The sequence below is a fragment of the Bos javanicus genome, chromosome 21 (assembly GCF_032452875.1).
Source record: "Bos javanicus breed banteng chromosome 21, ARS-OSU_banteng_1.0, whole genome shotgun sequence".
NCBI lineage: Eukaryota > Metazoa > Chordata > Mammalia > Artiodactyla > Bovidae > Bos > Bos javanicus.
In genome coordinates, this window is record NC_083888.1 from 54,916,720 (window position 1) to 54,939,749 (window position 23,030).

The 23,030-nt window shown below is 38.0% G+C and overlaps 1 protein-coding gene across 7 annotated transcripts in view; it reads left to right on the forward strand.

Moving 5' to 3' along the window:
• WDR76 (WD repeat domain 76) overlaps positions 1-20,023 on the forward strand; it is a 54,528-nt gene extending 34,505 nt beyond the window's left edge. For 6 of the 7 annotated variants that reach the window (XM_061395071.1, XM_061395066.1, XM_061395068.1 and 3 more), the window contains 5 exons: positions 2,785-2,943; positions 10,265-10,482; positions 11,065-11,217; positions 13,133-13,186; positions 18,497-20,023. In XM_061395071.1, coding sequence (XP_061251055.1) covers positions 2,785-2,943; positions 10,265-10,482; positions 11,065-11,217; positions 13,133-13,186; positions 18,497-18,752 — 840 coding nt within the window. In that variant the 3' untranslated portion in view covers positions 18,753-20,023. The remainder of the gene's footprint in view (positions 1-2,784; positions 2,944-10,264; positions 10,483-11,064; positions 11,218-13,132; positions 13,187-18,496) is intronic. The other variant, XM_061395070.1, reaches the window with a different exon arrangement.
• Positions 20,024-23,030: the final 3,007 nt, after the last annotated feature.

Sequence of the window (23,030 nt, forward strand, 5' to 3'; positions counted from 1 at the left end):
TAAGGTGTCTTGCTAATAAATGCACAGAATAAATCAAGATAAGGTACAGATGCTGTCAGACACAGTTCAGAGCTAAGAGCGGCTTCATGCTGAGATCCTGAGTGTAAGTTCCCTGGGACAGAGCTTGGTGGTGCCACTCTTGCTGCTTGGGGTGCGCTGCCTCTGTAACAGCTTCCTGCAAAACAAATGCTGAATACTATTTTCATTTTTCACCTTTTCTCATAAAAACGAAAATCCTTTTTGGATTCCCTTCAGTTAGCGAAAATAGTTGTTAACATAGGTGTTTTGTAAGAGCGAAGTGGTATAAAGCACAAAGCAAACTTTTGAAAAGCAAGGTTACCTGTGTTTATTTTTAAAGTAATTAAAATAGAAAATTCAGTTCTACCAGGCACATTTCAAGTGCTTAATAGCCACACATGAATAGTGGATACCATATTGGACAGTGAATACATATATCATTTTTGTCATCTCAGAAAGTTCTTTTGGACAGTGATGCTGTGGAGCAAGTTAATAACAGCATTAATTTTGGTAAAATAAGGCTCAAAGATAAGATAACAAACAACGGAATGAAGGAGACAGCAAAACTAAGGAAACAAATTGAAAATCAGTGAAACTAATAAATTAGAAGGAACAGAATAAACATTGCTGAAAATAAAATTACTGATATTAAAGGAAAGATTTGAGGTTATCTTAAATACAGATGAAAAAAGTCTTAAGGGAAAAGCCAGAATTGGATTGGCACATTTGAAAATGTATGAAATGTTCTCGGAAACTTTGGAGCTTAAAGGACAAAGAATTCTTCAGGTAGGAAAAACAAATTATATTCAAGGGGAGAAGCCAGGCTTGCCTCAGTTTTCTACAACATTTTATGTAATGTCTACAAAGTTCTGAGGGAAGGAAGTGTGGCCTGGAATACATAGGTAGCCCAAGATATTATTCTTATGTAAAGGCAGCAGGTAGGTATTTTCACATGTGAAAAAACTCAAAAAATTCAAGACCTATGAGTTCATCTGGAAAAAACTGCTTGATAGAAAATCTCAGCCAGTTAAAAGTAAGTCAAAATTAAGAATTCACAAGTGAAGAAGCTTGACAGAAGAATCGATGATTGAGTATTGAATCCATTTAAATGAAGAACTAATATTAAACAGCAATATGAATTATGGTTACAGAACTAGATATGAATGTTGTTAAACTGGACAAAATTAAATATAGAGATGGAAAAAGGGGAGATTGGAGGGTGGGAGGAAATAGTGTCCTCAATCAATAGAAATTTAAAATTGAGACATCCATAGTTAAATTTAAAAATAAAGCTTAATGACTGTAAGGGCTTTATGCTTTATACTGTTTCCTTCTTAGATAACTCTTGTAAAGAAATACTTGAAATTCAAAAATTCCTTCAGCTTGCTTTTCTTTTATTATTTTAAAGTATAGTTAAATTTAATACTATTAAAAGTGGCCTTCCCCATCCCACCCCCCAAAAATCTTCTCTGTCCTTCTGTCTATATAAGTAACTACATGTAAAGACATCTATAATGATTGCTCAATATTTCAGTGATAATTTTGGTCAATTTTGGGTTTTGAATGATTTTTCAGAACTTTTGTCTGGAGCGTATTGTTTTTCTAAAAAATATATGCTGTGGACAAATATGCCAAAGTGTTAACAGTGGTTAACTCTGGGTAGGAGGAGGAGTATGTGTGGTTGTAATTTTTTTCCTTTTTTTAAAAGGAATTTTTCTTTCTTTCCTTTAAAATTTTTTTCTCTTTAAAAACTTAAATAAAAAAGACAAAAACAGTGCTTGAGTATTTCAGAGCAGACCAGGCTAGATTTGGAGATGATAGTTGTTGGTTCATAGTATAACATGTGGTATAGGAATATAGTGTGGAAATTCGAAACATGATGATTTCAGAGTTGATAATCCAGTAGTGAGAGGATAATCTTTAGAAGCAGTAATATTACTACAGAAATTCAAATACATGCATTTTTCATGGGGTATTTAGGGGTTTGGTTTTTTTTTTTTTTTCCAGTTGCTAAGTCGTGTCTAACTCTTTGTGATTCCATGGACTGCAACATGTCAGGCATCCCTGTCCTTCAGTATCTCCTGGAGTTTGCTCAAACTCACGTCCATTGAGTCAGTGATGCTATCTAACCATCTTATCCTCTGCCGCCCCCTTCTCCTCTTGCCCTCACTCTGCCACCCCCTTCTCCTCTTTCCCTCAATCTTTTCCAGCATCAGGGTCTTTTCCAATGAGCCAGCTCTTCGCATCAGGTGGCCAGAGTATTTAGGGGATAAAATATTTTAAAAACTATCATTTTGGGCCAGAACCAAACAACTTACGAAAATTGTGCTCAGGATGCTATACTCATAGAGAAGCATACTTAGCAAGCAAAGTAGAAGTAATGTTGATGTATTTTAGTAGGAAGGAACTATCCTGTGTGTGCAATAAAAAGTAAATCTCACATTTCCTGAGGATTTCATGAAATGAAGTCAGAATAAGCAGTAATTATTTCCCCTCTGCATTATGAAAAACTAGTTGTCTAGTGGTAAAAAACTGGAAACTGTTAAAATAAATGAGACTTAATTCTGTTGGATTGAAAATTAGGAAAATAGCTTAGAGTCTAAAGTTTCTAGTTCTGACTTTCTAATTGGGAGGTTGGGTATATAATAGACTGAGAAAAGACTGAATATAATACAGACAAATATTTTAATGACTTAATGACATAGAATATATTACTGTTTCTCACCAGTTTTTGTCTCTCTCTCCCTACCCCTAACTCTCTTCCAGACTCACCAACCTAAAGAGGATGGAGTTTATCTTTTTCAGCCCCACAGTCAGCCGGTCAGCTGTCTTTACTTCTCACCTGCCAATCCGGCTCACCTGCTGTCACTGAGCTATGATGGCACATTACGCTGTGGGGACTTTTCCAGGGCTGTTTTTGAAGAGGTAAATGTTAATGTGTTTACTTATTGACCTTAGATGATATTCTAGATTCTTTATGAAATGCCACATGAATGATTATTATACCATCAGACTGGATGAGATGGGATGGAACAGGGACTTTAGAACTATTCTGCCTAAATTCATATCCCATCTGGTACTCTTTGTGTGACCTTGGCAAGTTCCTTTACCTCTTTGTGTCTCAGTTTCCTTAGTTTTGAAATGAAACAGTAATAATATTTACCTTACAGGACTGTCACGAGGATTAAGTGAGTTAATGTAGATAAAGTACTTAAAACAGAGCCTGGCACATGAGAGATTTTTGCTCTTATTTTTAATTTTTGCAAAAATCTTTTAAAGACAATAACCTATTCTTCTGTTTTAAGGCTTAAAACTTGTCTTTTATTCAGGAAAAATATTAGAATATTATTATATTTTTGTTATTTCTAGCCTTTGCAGATATGAATTTTGTGAGGCTGATTCTTAGATGTGACAGAAAAGACTATAGAGAAATTCATCACATAACAAATAGTACTATAGCACATTATATCTAAAACATATGGCAAGTCTACATTAACTCACTTAATGTATCACAGAAACTATAAAATTTGTTTTTTTGTCTTCTAGCTAAGATTTATCAGGCCTACATGCCATATATATATCTGATAATAGATTAGCTCAGCTATTTTTATCTGGTGAAGTTAGAATGAAATACTGCAATTGGATGTGATAAAATTGTACTCTGGCAAGAAATGGACACCCAGGCAATTTCGTTCAGAACATCTTAGGCCAGGTTTATTTGTAACCACCTGTTGAGGATAAGGTCTTTTCCTGGGCTAATCTAGCCTCTATGAGGTCAGATTAAGTTGAAGTCTGTTTAAGAATAGTTGAAAGATGTTAGGCTCATACTTGTGACTATCCATCTGCTGAAAGATACTCTACCAAGATAAATAGCCTTTACCCCTTGAAGGTTTTCTAATCCATTTGATCTCTGGTTGGGTAGACCAGAAGCTTCCAAAGGCCTGAGGAATCCTCACAGTATTTGATCCCAGTGATTACATTTGGTCTCCTACTTAAATATCTGCTACTTAATGCTTACAACAAACATTTCATTTCAAGTGAGCTTTCACATTTGCTCATTAACCATATTAGATTTCCTCATTAAGAGAATTCTTATAAATTAAACCCTTTTTCAATGTGAATTTTAATCTTTATGAAGTTTAGGATGGTTTAGATGTAGGTTTCTACCCTTTAACTTATTTTGAATGAAACTTTTGGAGTTTTTAGACATCCTCAGTATAAGGGCAATTTTATGTGTGAAACAAGAAAACATGATATCATCACTTATGGTTTATTGTCATAAATACTAATTTAATTGATCTAATTTTATGTATGCCTTAATTTTTTATGTAAGCCAGTACTCAAAATTAACACATTCTGATGTCTTTGTAATTATTCTAATGTTCTGTGTACAGATTATTCACAATTACTTATATGAGTTTTTCTTAATACATGTATTTATTGAAGTAGAGTTGACTTACAATGTTTCAGGTGCACAGCAAGGTGATTCAGTTATACATATTATTTTTCAGATTATTTTCCATTATAGGTTCTTAAGAAATATTGACTATAGGTCCCTGTGCTATACAGTAAACCTTTGTTACTTGTTGCATCTATTTTTTTAAAATTAGAAATCTAGCATTCTCTTCATACTAAGTCAAACAAGTGGAATCAAAATGTCATAAATTTTTTAGTTAGGTGAAAATTCATAAGTTTTCTAAAATGCATATATTATGCATAACATATATATATATGTATACAAAAGTTTTTCTGCTGTGCTTGATAAAGGCTTGAGAGAGAGCATAAAAAAATATAGATGGAGAAATTGGAAAACCTAAACTGAATGAAATGGAGCACTGAGTATGAAGAAAAGATGAAACAAACTAGATGAAAGTAAAAGATCATCATCTAGTCTGGTTGGTTTTAAACATGGCTGCTCATTAGAAACATATCTGGAGCTTTGGACAAAGAAAGCAGTACCTAGGCATTTGTAATTCTGATATGCATCTGGATTTTAAAAAGTGATTATAGGTTTTCTTATTAAATGGTAGCTTTGGTGATAGAGAATTCTATTATTTTTCTGTTGATCAATCATGATACAATGGTATTAAGTGAGTAATAGTTCAGTTCAGTTGCTCAGTTGTGTCCAACTCTTTGCGACCCCATGGACTGCAGCACGCCAGGCTTCCCTGTCCATCACCAACTCCTGGAACTTACTCAGACTCATGTCCATTGAGTCAGTGATGCCATCCAACCATCTCATCCTCTGTCATCCCCTTCTCCTCCCGCCTTTGATCTTTCCTAGCATTAGGGTCTTTTCCAGTGAGTCCGTTCTTCACATCAGGTGGCTAAAGTGTTGGAGCTTGAGCTTCAGCATCAGTCCTTCCAATGAATATTCAGGACTGATTTCCTTTAGGAGGGACTGGTTTGATCTCTTTGCAGTCCACCCTGTCCACCCTTCAGCCTTTCCCAGAATCAGGATCTTTTCCAGTGAGTCATCTCTTTGCATCAAATGGCCAAAATATTGGAGCTTCTGCTTCAGCATCCGTTCTTCCAGTGACTATATACAGGGTTGATTTCCTTTTGGATTCACTAATTTGATCTCCTTGCAGTCTAAGGGATTCCCAAAAGTCTTCTCCAGTATCACAGTTTGAAAGCATCAGTTCTTCAGGACTCAGTCTTCTTTAGGGTCCAGCTCTCACATTTGTACATGATTATTGGAAAAACCATATCTTTGACCATACAGATCTTTGTTGGCCAAATGATGTCTCTGCTTTTTAATGTGCTGTCTAGGTTTGTCATAGCTTTTCTTCCAAGGAGCAAGCGTCTTTTAAATTCATGGCTGCTGTCATCGTCTACAGTGATTTTGGAGGCCAAGTAAATAAAATATGTCACTACTTCCACTTTTCCCCTTCTACTTGCCATGAAGTGATAGGACCGGATGCCATGATTTTAGTTTTGAATGTTGAGTTTCAGGCTAGCTTTTTCACTCTCCTCTTTCAGCCTCATCACGAGGCTCTTTAGTTCCTTTTTACTTTCTGCCATTAGAGTGGTATTATCTGCATATCTGAGGTTGTTGATATTTCTCCTGGCAATCTTGATTCCAGCTTGTGCTTCATCCAGTATGGCATTTCACATGATGTACTCTGCATATAAGTTAAATAAGCAGGGTGACAATATATATCCTTGATGTACTCCTTTCCCAATTTGGAACCAGTCCATTGTTACATGTCCGGTTCTTACTGTTGCTTCTTGACCGTCATACAGGTTTCTCAGGAGAGAAACCATCTTTTTAAGAATTTTCCATAGTTTGTTGTGATCCAAACAGTCAAAGACTTCAGTGTGGTAAGTGAAACAGAAGTAGTTGTTTTTTGGAATTCTCTTGCTTTCTCTTTGATCCAGTGAATGTTGGCAATTGCATTTCTGGTTCCTCTGCCTTTTCTAAACCCAGCTTGTACATCTGAAAGTTCTCTATTCATATACTGGTGAAGCCTAGCTTGAAGGATTTTGAGCATAACTTTACTAGCATGTGAAATGAGTGCAATTGTACAGTAGTCTGAACATTCTTTGTCATTGCCCTTCTTTGGGGTTGGAATGAAAACTAACCTTTTCCAGTCCCGTGGTCACTGCTGACATATTTTCCAAATTTGCTGACATATTGAGTGCATCACTTTAACATCATCATTTAGGATTTTAAGTAACTCAGCTGGAATTCTGTCACCTCCACTAGCTTGTTTGTAAGTAATGCTTCCTAAGGCCACTTGACTTCACATACTAGGATGTCTGGCTCTAGGTGAGTGACCATACCATTTTGGTTACGTGGGTCATTAAGACTTTTTTTTGTACAGTTCTTCCGTGTATTCTTACCATCTCTTCTTAATCTCCTCTGCTTCTGTTAGGTCTGTATTGCTTCCATCCTTCATTGTGCCCATCCTTGAATGAAATGTTCCCTTGATATCTTCAGTTTTCTTGAAGAGATCTTTAGTCTTTCCTATTCTGTTGGTTTCCTCTACTTCTTTGCATTGTTCATTTAAAAAGGCCTTTTTTATCTCTCCTTGCTGTTCTCTGGAACTCTGCACTCAGTTGGGTATATCTTTCCCTTTCTCGCTTGCTTTTCACTTCTCTTCTTTCCTCAGCTATATGTAAAGCCTCCTTAGACAACGATTTTGCCTTTTTGCATTTCTTTTTCTTTTGGATGGTTTTGGTCACTGCCTCCTGTACAGTGTTACAAATCTCTGGCCATAGTTTGAAGAACTGTGGCACTCTGTCTACCAGATGGAATACCTTGAATCTATTCTTCACCTCCCCTGTATAATCATACAGGATTTATTTAGGTCATACCTGAATGGTCTATTGGTTTTCCCTACTTTCTTCAATTTAAGTCTGAATTTTGCAATAAGAAACTGATGGTCTGAGCCACAGTCAGCTCCAGGTCTTGTTTTTGCTGACAATATAGAGCTTCTCCATCTTTGTCTGCAAAAAATATAATCAGTCTGATTGCAATATTGACTACCTGGTGATGTCCACGTGTAGAATGGTCTATTGTATTGTTAGAAGAGGGTGTTTGCTATGACCAGTGCATTCTCTTGGCAAAACTCTATTAGCCTTGCAGTGCTTCATTTTGTACTCCAAGGCCAAACTTGCTTGTTACTCCAGGTATCTCTTGACTTCTTACTTTTGCATTCCAGTCCTCTCTGATGAAAAGGACATCATTTTCTTTTTGGTGTCAAATCTACAAGTTCTTGTAGGTTTTCATAGAACTGTTCTGCTTCTTTGGCCTAAGTGGTTGGAGCATAGACTCAGATTATTGTGATGCTGAATGGTTTGCCTTGGAAATGAACCAAGATTATTCTTTCATTTTTGAGATTGTACCCAAGTACTGTATTTTGGACTCTTTTGTTGACTATGAGGGCTACTCGTTTTCTTCTAAGGGATTCTTGCCCACAGTGGTCATCTGAATTAAATTTGCCCATTCCCGTCCATTTTAGTTCATTGATTCCTAAGTTGTCCTAAGAGTTTTTTAAAAAAATGTCAGTGTTGTGAATGAAGTCATAGTTTAAAAAACATGGTGAGAGTGAAGTTTATGGTATAGGAAATACTACATCTCAGTAAAACTGTAAAAAGAAATTAAGAAGGGGAAAAAAGAAATAGCCCAACCCACGTGCAGACTTGATTCTGTCTGACAGATGTCAACAGACAGCTGTCAGACGCCTTGAAGTTGAGGCAGAGGTGTCAGTAACTAAAGCTTTAGTCTCCTGGATTGTGGTCTAGTAAAATGGTGTTGAGGATAAATAACACCATTTTGGGGATTCTCGATCTGTAGATCAATCTTGCCATCTCCTACTTGAGTGTGTCCAGTTTACCTTGATTCATGGACCTAGCATTCCAGGTTCCTATGCACTACTGTTCTTTATAACGTTGGACTTTACTTTCACCACCAGACACATCCAAAACTAAGCATCATTTCTGCTTTGGCCCAGCCGCTTCATTCTTTTTGGAGCTATTAGTAATTGCTCTCTGCTCTTCCCTCATAGCGTGCTGGACCCTTTCTGATTTGGAGGGGGGCGGTGTCCATCTTCCGGTGTTCTGTCTTTTTGCCTTTTTATACTGTTCATGAGGTTTTCCTGACAAGAATGCTGGCTTGGGTTGCCATTTCCTTCTCCAGTGGACCATATTTTGTCAGAACTCTTCAGTGTGACCTGTCTGTCTTGGGTGGCCCTGCACAGCACCACTCGTAGTGTCATTGAGTTAAACAAGCCCCTTCGCCATGACAAGGCTGTTGTTCATGATGGGGATTTGCTTATTAGTAATTATTGTAATTATTTAAAGAAATGTCTATTTGGATCTTTGCCTGTTTTTAATTGGGTTATCTGTGTTTTTAGTATTGAGTTGTCAAAGTTCTCCACTTATTTTTTTAAAAGTCAGGTTTATTGAGGTATACAGTACATACTATAAAACTTACCTATTTTAGGTGTGCAGTTTTATGAATCTTGGCAAACTTATGTAACCACCACTGCAATCAAGACATAGAAAATTTCCTTCACCTGAAAAAAATTACCTCATGACCCTCTGCAGTTAGTCCTCTTTTCTTTCCCAAGCCCCTGGAAACCAGTGATGTGATTACTGTCCATATAATTAAAAAAATTTTTTATTGGTGTATAGTGGATTTACAGTGTTATGTTTCAAGTGTATAGCACAGTAAATCAGTTATACATATTATCCACAAGATTCTTTTCCCATATAGACCTTTACAAAGTATTGAGTACGGTTCTGTGTGCTATATAGCAGGTTCTTATTAGTTACTTTATATGTATTAGTGTGTATATGTCAGTCCCAATTTATCCACCCCCCCATCTCCTGGTAAACACAGTTTATTTTCTACGTACATGACTCTACTTCTGTTTTGTAAATAAGTTCATTTGTACCTTTTTTTTAGGTTCCACATGTAAGCAATATATGATATTTGTCTGTATCTGATTTACTTAGAATGACAATCTATAGGTCCATCCATGTTTCTGCAAATAGCATTAGTTTGTTATTTTTTGTGGCTGACATTCCATCAGGGTGTTCCTGGTGGCTTAGATGGTAAAAAATCTACCTGCAGTGTGGAGAGACCTGGGTTCGATCCCTGGGTTGGGAAGAACCCCTGAAGAAGGGAATGGCTATCCACTCCAGTATTCTGGCCTGGAGAATTCCATGGACTGTATAGCCCATGGGGTCACAAAGAGTCGGACATGACTGAGTGACTTTCACTGAAACTGAATATTCCATCATATATATGTACCACATCTTCTTTATCCACTCCACTGTGGATGCACCCTTTAGGTTGCTTCTATGGCTTGGCGATTGTAAATAGTGCTGCTGTGAACATTGGGGTGCACATATCTTTTTGAGTTTCAATTTGTATTTGAGTAGAATTCAAATTGAATTTGTATTTGAGTAGAATTCAAATTCAGTCTATTTCCTAGTAAGTTTCAGGGTAGATCTGCAACTGAGTTTTATTGGATTTAAGAGATTTAGGATGTAGCCCCAACATGGGTGGATGGGCTGTTTGATTGCAGGCAAGTCTTAGAGTTGATCAGTGCCTTCGATTCCATCTCTGCAAAAGAGGATGACCGTTTTGTCCTGTGTTTCTTGTGGGGATGATGGGAGGATAAATGAGGTATTTGGAGTAAAGTGTTGTGTTACTTTTTTAACAAAGAATTTATGCATTGGCTTTTTTTAAAAGAAGAGCATTACTTAAGTTGATTGTTCCTTATATCCTTAGGTATATAGAGATGAAACAAGAAGCTTTTCCTCCTTTGACTTCTTGACAGAAGATGCCTCCACTTTAATAGTAGGTCACTGGGATGGAAGTATGTCACTAGTGGATAGGCGGACTCCTGGAACTTCTTGTGAGAAACTCATCAAAACTTCTTTGAGCAAAATAAGAACTGTTCATGTGCACCCGGTGCAGAGACAGTATTTGATCACTGCAGGATTAAGGTATGTTCTTCATCAAATTTTATGATACAGATGTTTTAACTTTAGGAATACTGTTTTAGTTTGATTGACAAAGACTTTTTTGTGATACCCACGGACCAAATAATTTTCCTTTCTATGCTAATTTGAGGGTGTTTTTTTTTTTTTTTAGTTTTTTTGTGATTCTTTAAAATGAGATTTAATACATAGTAAAAATATTGAAACAAATATACATTTTTGTTTTCCCTGGTCTCCTGCATTTACTTCAGTCTTTTGAAAAGAAAATCTGTAAAAAAAAAAATATAAGTTAAATGGGACCTACAGTTTCTTAGTCTGTGTTAACTTTTTTCTTGAGGCGATGAGAAAACCAGCTAGAATCTTGTCTCTCTATACCCACCTGGTTACATAGATATGCTATAATTTTGGAATTTTTCTAATTTTTAATCTATGCCCATGTTCTTAAAATGAATACCGAAGATTAGAGGGGCCTGTCTTAACTGTTCTTCAGCGTAGTGTGTATTTGAGTGTCTGATTTATGTTCTGTGCTATTGTAGAAGCTTACTCTCTGTACTGTGATAACACTGAGAATTATTCCTCCTGTTACAGGGACATTCATGTTTATGATGCAAGACGCCTGAATCTCAGTAGAAACCAGCCTTTGATTTCTTTAACTGAACACACAAAGAGCATTGCTTCAGCCTATTTTTCACCTCTTACTGGTAACAGAGTAGTAACCACATGTGCTGATTGTAAGCTGAGGTAAATTGGGAAGACAGAATACGTTGTTAAGAGTCTGTAATTACTGTGTTAACCAGTAGCTTTCTTTACTATTACTCCTTATTAAATCACTAGCGTTAACTGTTTTGTAGCCATGTCTAGGTTCCCAAAGATCAACTATTTGTACTTAATAGCATTTCAGCAGTTTTGGAATCTGTAAATTTCCTTGAGATTGGCAAGGAAGGTCTGTAGCTACCCTGGGGAATGATGTCAGGCTTTCCTTTTAGCACTGAAATCTGATGAAATCAGGCTTGTGATATCTTGTGTGAAAGTCACTCAGTCGTGTCCAGCTCTGTGACCCCATGGATTGTAACCTGTCAGGCTCCTCTGTCCGTGGAATTCTCCAGGCCACAATACTGGAGTGGGTAGCCGTTCAGGAGATCTTCCCAACCCAGGGATTGAACCCTCCGCATTGCAGGAGGATTCTTTACCATCTGAGCCACCAGGGAAGCCTAAGAACACTGGAATGGGTGACCTATCCCTTCTCCAGTAGATCTTCCCGACCGAGGATCAAACTGTGGTCTTCTGGATTGCAGGTGGATTCTTTACCAACTGAGCTACCAGGGAAGCCCTTCTGTGTGATATCTTGGACAGAAGATAATTTTAGCATAGGAAGAAGCTCTTACTTTGGGGATAGTGGGATCCCTCCCACAAATCAAGTGCTGAATTGAAGTTTCAGAGCCCTTAGCCATGGGCAGGCAGAAAAGATAGCAAAAACTGGGTCTCTGTACAAACTACTGGATAAAATTTTATGATTTTAGCTTTGGTACCGTTCTATAGCTACTACCTAAAAATAGATTTTAAAATGTAGTATAAGCCAGTTGAACAAAAATAGAAAATAATGCCAGTTTTTAAAAATGTGGAGAATGTTAACGCAACAATGAAGGAAATAATTTTGTTCTCTTCTAAAATCCACAATTTTGCTTAACATTGCAAGCAGTTCTCAATTTATGAGACTTTTACCTTAAGTGATTTTGGAATGTGTTCATTATTCACTCAACAAGTATCTGTTGAATGTATACTGTGGGCTGGGCTCTAGAAAATCACCTAATTTCTGTTTAGACCCATATATTGGGAAGAACATGGTTTATAGTGTGTGACAGGTGCCCTGTTATTTCCTAGTAAAGTCTGTGAGCATTACCAGGTAGTACATTAAGAAATTTCATCACTGGGCAATGACAGCCCAGTGTCCCCTTTCCACCCATGCAGTTTTCTTTGTCTTAAGGACCACTTAACTTGTCCCATTCCTGTTCATTTGCACTGCAGACTTTACTCTTGTGATTTGGCTTTCTGGTAATCTCATTAGAGTTCTAGTGCCAAGAAATGGCAGTGGGATAGCTAGGCACAAGGAGAAGGGTGAGGTGGTGATGACATGGCTACTTTCTGCCAGGGTGCCTAGTGGAGGCTTCTGAGCTCCTGCAGTTGCCCCACAGAGTTCCTCCCCTTAGTTGCTGGCCAGTCAGTCTTGCCAGAGCCTGGAAGTGATGGTAGGACGCCTTCAGTCGATGAGTCTCATAGGCAAATTGCTCGTGATACATGCCTGCACTTTTAGGTTATTTGTGCATTTTCAGACAACATCCGTTATGTGTGACCTATATTACTGTGGATCTGATTATAGAGTCTGGATTATCACTGTAGAATGTACACTTAAGTTTGGAATAATAGTGTTTAGTTTACATACTAAACTCTAAGAACTGAATTTTACGATATTCTTTGTAACATTTATAAATATATTAGCTAGCTGAGGTTTGTTAGAACCTGATCCTATATGTTTTAAAACAACAACCATTATCATAAACCAATGAAAAGCTTGTTAAATACCCTGATGATATTTCAGAAAAATCTCAAGAAATAATAAAAAGAGTGTGCTTCTTTATTCTTGCTGTTTATTTTGCAGAATCTTTGACAGCAGCTGTATATCCTCGAAGATTCCTCTTCTTACCACCATCAGGTCAGTGCCCATATGCCAAATAATGTGGACCCTGGATTACTATGAGCTCTTTGTTGGACTGCATACATTAGACATCTGATTATCGAAGAGATGTATAGGTCTGATTTTATATTACAGTGTTCCTGGTTACTTGTTCCTATCCCATCCGGAAGAGTTCTTGCTTCCAGGTTGCCTGTGTCTACAAAGAGGTTCTGTCTCTTTTAGTCTGTAGCTGTTCTCCGCCTCTGAGTGGTTATTTTTGGTTAAGGTGAATGACTTTATTCAAAAACTGAATTAGTCATGTTACCATATTGAGACTGACCTGCTCGTGAGGCTAACTGAAGCACTCTTTATTTGTGCCTGTTTGTTCTGGGCTTAGCTTCCGCATCTTCCTATTTCTTTGTTTGGGTATCCTCCTTTTGCATTTGCTACTTTTAATATATGTATTTTACATCAAACTTTACTCAATGTCTGCTTCCTACACATACTTCTTTATCAGCATTTATAAAGTTGGGGACAGGGTATGCAATATATATGTTAACTGTTGCTTCATGAGTTTTATAATCTGTAGCTGCTGCTGCTGCTAAGTCGCTTCGGTCGTGTCCGACTCTGTGCGACCCCAGAGACGGCAGCCCACTAGGCTCCTCTGTCCCTGGGATTCTCCAGGCAAGAACACTGGAGAGACTATATTTAATATGCTTATTTTCTTTTTCACAGAATTTCCCCTCTTCGTTTCCTTTTTCAAACTTTATTAACTATAGTTTATTGACTTCTAGTGTGTATTTTTAAAAAATTATCTAGGGTGATGATTCTGGGGTCAGTAGAGATACGGTCATTGAATGGCAGTGGGAAATGAGGCTCTCCATTGTTCATCCTTCTTTAATAAGAAAGGGCTGTTGGTGGTGTTGCAATGCAGAGAATAAAAGGGCAGTGCTTTGTTTTTTGTTTTGGAGAGCAGTGAAGAGCCCCACATATATCTAAATGGTTTTTTACCTTATTTTTAGTTGTGATTATAAACACCTAACAGTAAGTCAGCCACCTTATTTATATGTATACAGTTCAGTAGCATTAGGTGTGATCACGTTGTGCAACAGAGTTCTAGAATTTTCTATCTTGCAAAACTGAACCTGGCCCATAAGACATTAATTCCTCCCTCCCTCTTTTCCAGATTGTGGCAGCCATCTGTCTAGTTTGCGTTTCTATGATTTTTACTACTTTAGGTATTTCATATGAGTGAAATCATATAGTATTTGTTTTTTTGTGATGGGTTTATTTCACTTAGCATAATGTCCTTGATGTTCATCCATGTTCTGGCATGTAACAGGATCTTCTCCCTTTTTAAAGGCTGCGTAATAATTCCATTGCATGTATATGCCATATTTTCTTTATCCATTCACCTCTTGATTGACATTTGGGTTGTTTCTACCTCTTGACTATTGTGAAAAAGGCTACAGTGAACAAATGGATGTAAAGGTATCTCTTCAAGATCCTATTTTGAATTCTTTTGGATAATACCCAGAAAGGAGATTTTAATGGATCATCTGATAATTCTATTTTCAATTTTTTGATGAACCTCTATACTGTTTTCCCATAGCTGCCAAACCATTTTACATTCCAGGAGTGCACTACAGTTCTAATTTCTCTTTATATGTATCAATACTTATGCTGATGATTGTGAGGTAATATATCATTGTGATTCTGATTTGCATTTCTCTAACGATTAGTGATGATAAACATCTTTTCATATGCTTATTGACCATTTGTCTATCTTCTTTGGAGAATTGTCTATTTAGGTCTTTTGCTTATTTTTGAATTACATCATTTTTGTTGTTGAGTTACAGGAATTCCTTACATATTCTGCATACTGGTCCCTTATCAAATATATGATTTTCACATGCTTTCTACCATTTTGTGGGTTGCCTTTTCAGTCTGTTGATTGTTTCCTTTGCACAGTTTATAAGTATGATGTAGATTTGTCTATTTTTGCTTTGGTTGCCTGTACTTTTGGTGTCATATCCAAAAAATCATTGCTAAATCCAGTGTACTGAAACTTTCCCCTTCTATGTTTTATTAAGAGTTCCAAGTCTTAGGTATAGGTCTTTAATCAACTTTGAGTTGATTTTAGTATATAGTATAAGGTTATGCTTGGAGAAGGCAATGGCACCCCACTCCAGTACTCTTGCCTGGAAAATCCTATGGACGGAGGAGCCTGGTAGGCTGCAGTCCATGAGGTCACTAGGAGTTGGACACGACTGAGTGACTTCACTTTCACTTTTCACTTTCATGCATTGGAGAAGGAAATGGCAGCCCACTCCAGTGTTCTTGCCTGGAGAATCCCAGGGACGGGGGAGCCTGGTGGGCTGTTGTCTATGGGGTCGCACAGAGTTGGACACGATTAAAGTGACTTAGCAGCAGCAGCAGCATAAGGTTATGCTGGTTTAGTCACTGCATCATCTGTGACTCTTGCAACCTCATGGACTGTAGCCCGCCAGGCTTCTCTGTCCATGGGATTTTCCAGGCAAGAATACTGGAGTGGGTTGCCATTTTCTCCTCCAGGGGATCTTCCCGACCCAGGGATCAAACCCCCATCTCCTACATTGCAGGCAGATTCTTCATCACTGAGCCATCAGGGTTACTGTCCAATATTATTCTTTTGCATGTGGATATCTAGTTTTGCCAGCAGAGGGACTCTCCTTTCCCCATTTTGTGGTCTTGGCACCCTTGTTAAGTATCATTTGACCGGGAACGTGAGAGTTTCCTTATAGGCTCTATTCTGTCCCACTGGTCCGTAGCATCTGTCTTTATACCAGTACCATGCTGTCATGGTTTCTGTTGCTTTGTCTAGTATATTTTGAAATCAGGATATATGAGGCCCCCAACTTTGTTCTTCTCTTTAAAGATTATTTTGGCTGTTTGTAATCTCTTGAGCTTTCATATTAATTTTAGGATTTTTTTTTCTATTTCTGTAAAACATGCCCTTGGGATTGATTGCATTGGTTGAATTCTATAGATCACTTTGGGTAGTACAGACATTTTAACAATATTGAGTCTTCCAATCCACAGATAATTTATTTGTGTCTTTATTTGTTTGTGTCTTATTTGTGTCTTTTATTTGTTTTAGTAATGCTTTGTAGTTTTCAGTGTACAAATCTTTCATATCTTCGGTTAAATTTATTCCAAAATATTTTATTCTTGTTGATATTATTATAAATGGGATTTAAAGAAATATATTTATTTACTTTTGACTATGCTGGGTTTTTGTTGCCGTGTGCAGACTTTCTCCAGTTGTGGTAAGCAGGAGCTACCCTTCACTGTGGCACATGGGCTTCTTCTTATGGTAGCTTCTCTTGTTGAGGAGCACGGGTTCCAGAGCACAAGCTCCGTAGCCGTGGTGCACGTTCTTTGTTGCCCCATGGCGTGTGTAATCTTCCCAGACCAGGAATCGAGCCCCTGTGCCCTGCACTGGCAGGTGGATTCTTGACCACTGGACCACCAGGGGAGTCCTGGAGTTGTTTTCTTATTTTCCTTTCTGGATTGGTCATTGTTAGTACGTAGAAATGCAACTGATTTTTGTGTGTTGATTATATCCTGCAAATTTGCTGAGATTTAGTTTTAACTGTGTGTGTGTGTGTGTGTGTGTGTAGTTCCTACCCAGTTTTCTAACTTCTACCAAATTTCCAGTGTTAAATATGTTGACTAGATGGCAAGAAAGGCATCATTGCTTTTTACCAGATCTTACAGGAAAAGCTTTCAGTCTTTCATCATTGAGTATAACGTTAGCTGTGGGCCTTTAATATATGACCCTTATTTTATTATATTGAGATAGTTTCTGTCTGTTCCTGGTTTGTTGAGTGTTTATCTTGAAAGGGTATTGAATTTTGTCAGATGGTTATTCAGTACCAGTTGAGAGGATCTTATGATTTTTGTCCTTCATTCTGTTTATGTGGTATGTCAATTAGTTAGGTTTTGTGTTTTGAACCTTCCTTGCATTCCAGGTATAAATTCAACTTAGTTATGGTATATAACCCTTATAATGTGCTGTTTGAATTTTTTTGCTGGTATTTTGTTGAGAATTTTACACCAGTATTCATCAGGAATATTTGTCTGTAGGGCTTTTTGTTTTTTTTTCTCCCAGTAGGGTCTTTGTCTGGCTTTGGTATTAGAAGTGTTTGCCTCATAGAATAAGTTAGGATGTGTTCCTTCCTCTTCAGTTTTTTGGAAGAGTTTGAGGAGCATTTGGTGTTAATTCTTACTTCAGTGTTACGTAGAAATCTTTAGTGAAGCCATCTGGTCAGGGGCTTTCTTTGATGGGAAGTTTTTGGTTATTATTTTAATCCCCTTACTAGTTACAGTTCTAGTTAGATTTTCTGTTTCTTTATGATTCAGTCTTGGTAAATTTTATGTGTTTGGGAATGTGTTCATTTCTTCTGGATTGTCCAGTTTATTGGTGTATGATTGTTCATAGTATTATAACCCTTTTTCTCTCTGTAACATAAGTTGTAATGTCCTACTTTCATTTCTTATTTTAGTTATTTGCACTTTCTATTTTCTTAATCTAGCTTGCCAGTTTTGTTCTCTTAAAAAAACCAACTCAGTTTATTTTTTCTATTGTTTTTGTATTCTCTAATTCTTTTATCTTTAATCTTTATTATTTCCTTCCTTCTGCTGAGTTTTGGTTTTGATTATTCTTCTTTCTCTAGTTCCTTGAGATGTAGTTAGATTGTTGATTTTGATATCTTTCTTCTTTTTTGATGTTTACTGTTAAAAATTTCCCTCTTAGTATTGCTTTCATAGCATCCCATAGATTTTGGTAGTTGTATTTTTATTTGTGTACAGATATCTTCTAATTTCCCTTGTGATTTTTTTCTTTGAGCCTCCAAAGTACTTTTTACCTTAAGGTTGTATAGACTATATAAAACGATTGCAGGGTTTGGTTATTAGGGGAATACAAATATGGGAAATAGATTCTGTTAAATCGCAATAACTTAGATTGTATATTCCTTTATTCTAGGTCTTGTATTTGCATGTGTTAAAAAAAAGGAGGGGCGTGCACTGAGGAAGCTGAACAAAAATGTTGCCATTTCAGTGTGTTCAGTGACCATCCACTGAGCACAAACCACTGCACTCAGCACTGTGGATTCAAAAATGCAGACATCATCTGTCTCCCAGGTTTCAGTCTTGTAGGAAGGATAAGATTAGGTCATTGATGACTCAGTAACTTGAAACTTGGCAGCGAAAACCAGCATTTAGGAGCAGTGCCATCTTTACCCTCTGCCCATGCTATTCTGAGTTACTTAACACTGTCTTTCAAAAAAATTGTTTTTTCATTAGGCACAACACCATCACCGGGCGATGGCTGACCAGGTTCCAGGCCGTGTGGGACCCTAAGCAGGAAGACTGTATCGTCGTTGGCAGCATGGCCCAGCCGCGGCGGGTGGAGGTCTTCCACGAGACAGGAAAGTGGGTGCACTCTTTCCTGGGTGGAGAATGCCTTGCCTCTGTGTGTTCCATCAATGCTATGCACCCAACTCGGTATATTTTGGCTGGAGGTAATTCCAGTGGGAGGGTACATGTTTTTATGAATTAAGAAAGTTGTGGAGTTTTGGGTTTGGAAACACCAATTTGTTCAAATTAATCTGTCTAAGGAGCCTAGTAATCGTGTGGCTTAGTCTGTTTGCTTGGTAATATGTACTATTTAGCGAATATAAACTTGCTTTGTAAATAAGAATTATGAGCAGAATGTACTCTTAGGAAGACAGAGGCCTTGAAGGTGCTTCTGTAGGATGTGGAGGGCACTGGGGGGAGACTGTGATGCTTTCAGCACTTTTAACCAGGCCGAATGTTGAGAAATTCTAGCATTATAAATTACAAAGCTTTGAGTGATCAGTGTTTTGGTTGTTTTTGTCTCCTTGATTCTATAGTCATATATAGATTTGTGGTTTATTTTACAGTTTGAAATACATATTTATTTCTAGACTTATATACACTGGAAGGGATCCTGAAAGGTTATCTCATCTGAGTGATTTTGAAACTTAATTTTTTAAACTGAGCACTTTTTCCCCCTTGCCTCTACATTAAATCTTACATGAAATCCCAAGATAATTGCTGAGAAGCTGTGGTTCACTTGGGCAGGGCCTGGGTCCCTGTGTTGACCTTCTCCTTACTCCTCTCCGTGGCTCCTGAGACACAGCCAGGAAGTCCCAGGGCTTGTAGGCACAGGGTGGGAATATACTAACCCCTGTCACCCAGCATGAGATTACCGTCAGACCAATGTTTCCCAGACTGGGTTGTAGCTGTTGATGTGAGTTAAGTGACCATGACCAGTGTCTAAAAAAATGAAAAGGAGATGAATAGTAAAGAATAGCAAACATAATTAGAACAAATATTCTTTTGTGAAACTTAGTTCCATATGCATACATAGCTGTAGGTGTACATGCACATGTATTTTATGATGTAAAATGTATTTCTTTATTACTGTGGTACTGTGGGTCATGGTTAAAGAAGAGCTCCTACCCTAGAAGGTCCTGGCCAGCTTTATGTGTCCTTGTCTTTTAAACTCTCCAGAGGAGATTTAGTAGCCTGGGAAAGTGTTATGGAATACCATTTCTGGCGTGTATTCATTAAAAATACTTGTTTTCAGAAGCTGTGGCAACTTGAATGTGTCTGTTGGACCCTACTAAATCAGCGACAGAGAGTACTGTGTGTTATTATTGATGCAACTTTTTCTGTTGTTCTTCATTGCCAAACGACTACTGAAAGACTGTTCTAAATAGTTTCAGCAATATGCCTGACTTCTAAGAGGAAATACGATTTTTTCAGAATTGTATGTCACAGAAATAAAGTGATGTGTGTAATTTCCTTGAATAACATTTTTTTCTTTTTAATATTTATTTATGCATGTGGCCAGGCCATGTCTTAGTTGTGGCATGCAGGATCCTCGGTCTTTGTTGCAATACACAGGATCTTTAGCTGCAGTATGTGGGATCCAGTTCCCTGGCCAGGGATTGAACCTGGACCCCTGCATTGAGAGCAGTGTCTTAACCACTGGACCACCAGGGAAGTTCCTCCAACGTTTTGCTTCAATAATTTCCTTCTCTGTAATTAAAGACTAAACAAGTTTTGAAGCTGATTAAAAGGTTGTGGGTATTTATAAGGAATAGGGTTTCTCTGTTTTCTTGGTGCTGGAATACAGGAATTGATAAGCAAGGTGGAAATATTCATTTATGAAACACAAAGTAAGGCTGTGTGAAGTTGCATCGGTGCATGTGCTTAAATGCTCAATTCTGTCAGACTCTTTGTGACCCCGTGGACTGTAGCCTGCCAGGCTCCTCTGTCCATGGGATTCTCTCAGCAAGAATACTGGAGTGGGTTGCCATTTTCTCCTCCAAGGGATCTTCCTGACCCAGGGATCGAACTAGAACTCGCACCTCTTATGTCTCCTGCATTGGTGCCACCTGGGGAGCCCTGTGTGAGGTTGAGGTATGTTATAAACTGTTCTGGAAATAGTTAAATAAAGACTTTAGGCTCCCTTTCCCTTTTCCACATCACTTAATTTTATAGGTTCTAGTCGTGGCTGGTTCTGTGGGAATTGTTCTTTTTCTTAACATGTTGAAAACTACTCTTAATCAAATTAGTACTGTCATTTAAGCCTTGAATACTTCGTGGTAATTACCTGGCTTCTGCTATAAATGTTAAAAAATTCTTGATGGTTCTCACTTTTGTGGTCTCTTGCCATTGAAGCTTCATAAGCTGTGCTATTGATATCCATTCAAGAGTTCTGTCTTCTTGAGGCAGTGCAGGAAGGAGAGTGAGTAGGGGGCTTGTTTCTTCATGGTAAGCTCTACAATGAAACAGCTGTTTAAATCTAGAAAGCACATAAAGGACAACTGTTCCCTTACGACATCCTTAAACTGTATTCTGTTGTGAAAGGCACTTTTCCCAGAGACTTGCTTAAAGCCATGTGGCTTCTGTCATTCTGTGTATGTTATGTTTGCTCTCTCTCCTTCCCAGATAAACCTTTTGTGTGTGTTGGCCTTTATAATATCTCATAACCATGTAAGCCCTGAATTCTACTGGTGTTATTTTCTTTGCGATGCCTACTTTTTTTTTTAATGTGACATTAAGGAGGATGGAGATGATCTCTATGGGGTGAATGGAGACTTGGTCAGACTAAGAGAAACTGCAAATGATTAAGGACTGATCTTAATTGCTTAAGACCTGTTTTAGTATTCTGGCTTTTGAGTTACCTTTCCACAGAGATTTTGCAAAGGCACTTCTCCAGGAAAGCAGAGAGCTTTAGGGCTGTGGTTCAAAGATTTAAATATTTCCTCATCCAGGGGACGAGGAGGAGGGCAGAGAAGTGCCTTCTGTATCAAACTTGAAGGAAAAAATAGATGCCCTCTGTCTTCAGATTCCAGAAACTTAGGCATCTCATTTGTTAGGCTGTCCCTTCTGATTTGTTTTGTTTTTCCTTTTTAATACAGAGTTGGGCTTCCCTTGTGGCTCAGCTGGTTAAGAATCCACCTGCAATGCAGGAGACCTGGGTTTGATCCCTGGGTTGGGAAGATCCCCTGGAGAGGGGAAAGGCTACCCACTCCAGTATTCTGGCCTAGAGAATTAATTCTATGGACTGTATAGTCCACGGGGTTGCAAAGAGTCGGACACAACTGAGCGACTTTCACTTCACTGATGGCCAATCTAAGACAGCATAGACCCATAATTCTGGTTCATTTGGCTGTGTTTGACTTTTCAAATGAAAAGGTGGAATTTTGTGAGGAAGGTAACATTTAGTACAGTTACCCAGAGTGAGAAATAAAACATCTTAATATATGTTTTCCTAAAATAGAATCTATGTGAGGAAATGTTTTGTAAGTATCTTTGGGGTGTCTTACTCCACTCCATCAGCAGGTGGTAGGGGTGTATAGAGGAATCCTGTTCAGGAGCTGAAAGCAAATGTGTTCAGGTGCAGCAGCGTGGTGGTGGCTGAGGAACCCCAACGGACAGGGGCCCTGAAAGGATGTGCACACAGGTGAGTCCTCATCAGTTATCCAAGGGCAGCAGCTGTGACTCTGTAGCATCATGGGAACCCACTCTCATCCAGTGGTTCTCATGCTTTTTCCTCTTCAGCTCACTTTAAGCAAAGATTTTTGTCGATTAGAAAAAAAAAAAACTTCACTGGGGACAGGACACTGGATATCATTTTAAAGCTAATAGGAATCTCTTAAAATGAGGTAACTGCTTTCGGAAGATCTAGTGGCAGAATGGAGGGTTGGAGGACAGGTAGAATTGAAAACAAGATAGGGTAATAAGTAGCACAGTGGACCTTAGTTTCACCTTTTATGCTCATGGAGTTTAGAAGACCATTACCAGCCTGTAGTCATAGAGCGGTTACAGAATGAGATGAGATAGCATTAAAGGAATGGATGCTGAAAGGACTTGTGAGTATGAGGTTTGTCACTGTGGTGGGGAGGTCATCCTGTTCCCTCTATAGGAGGTGTTTTCTGTTCTTTTTCTTACTCCAGGCTTAATACCAGTTCAGAAGTTGGACCGTCTAGGTTCTCCTCTGGGCTCTAAGACTATGTAACCTTGGGGAAATAATTTGTTTTTTCCTCATCAGAAAAACGAGGTCCAATTCATATTTAAAATCATTCCACACTTACAGCTTCTAAGTTCTTTTTTTTTAAAAAATATTTTTTAATTGAAGGATAATTGCTGGTACAGAATTTTGTTGTTTTCTATCAAACCTCAACATGAATCAGCCATGGGTATACACATGTCCCTAAGTTCTTAATAGTATTTATCTGGGGGGGGCCAGGAATAAAGATAGTAGATGACTCTAAGCAAAGTGATTCTTTTAAATAACTTC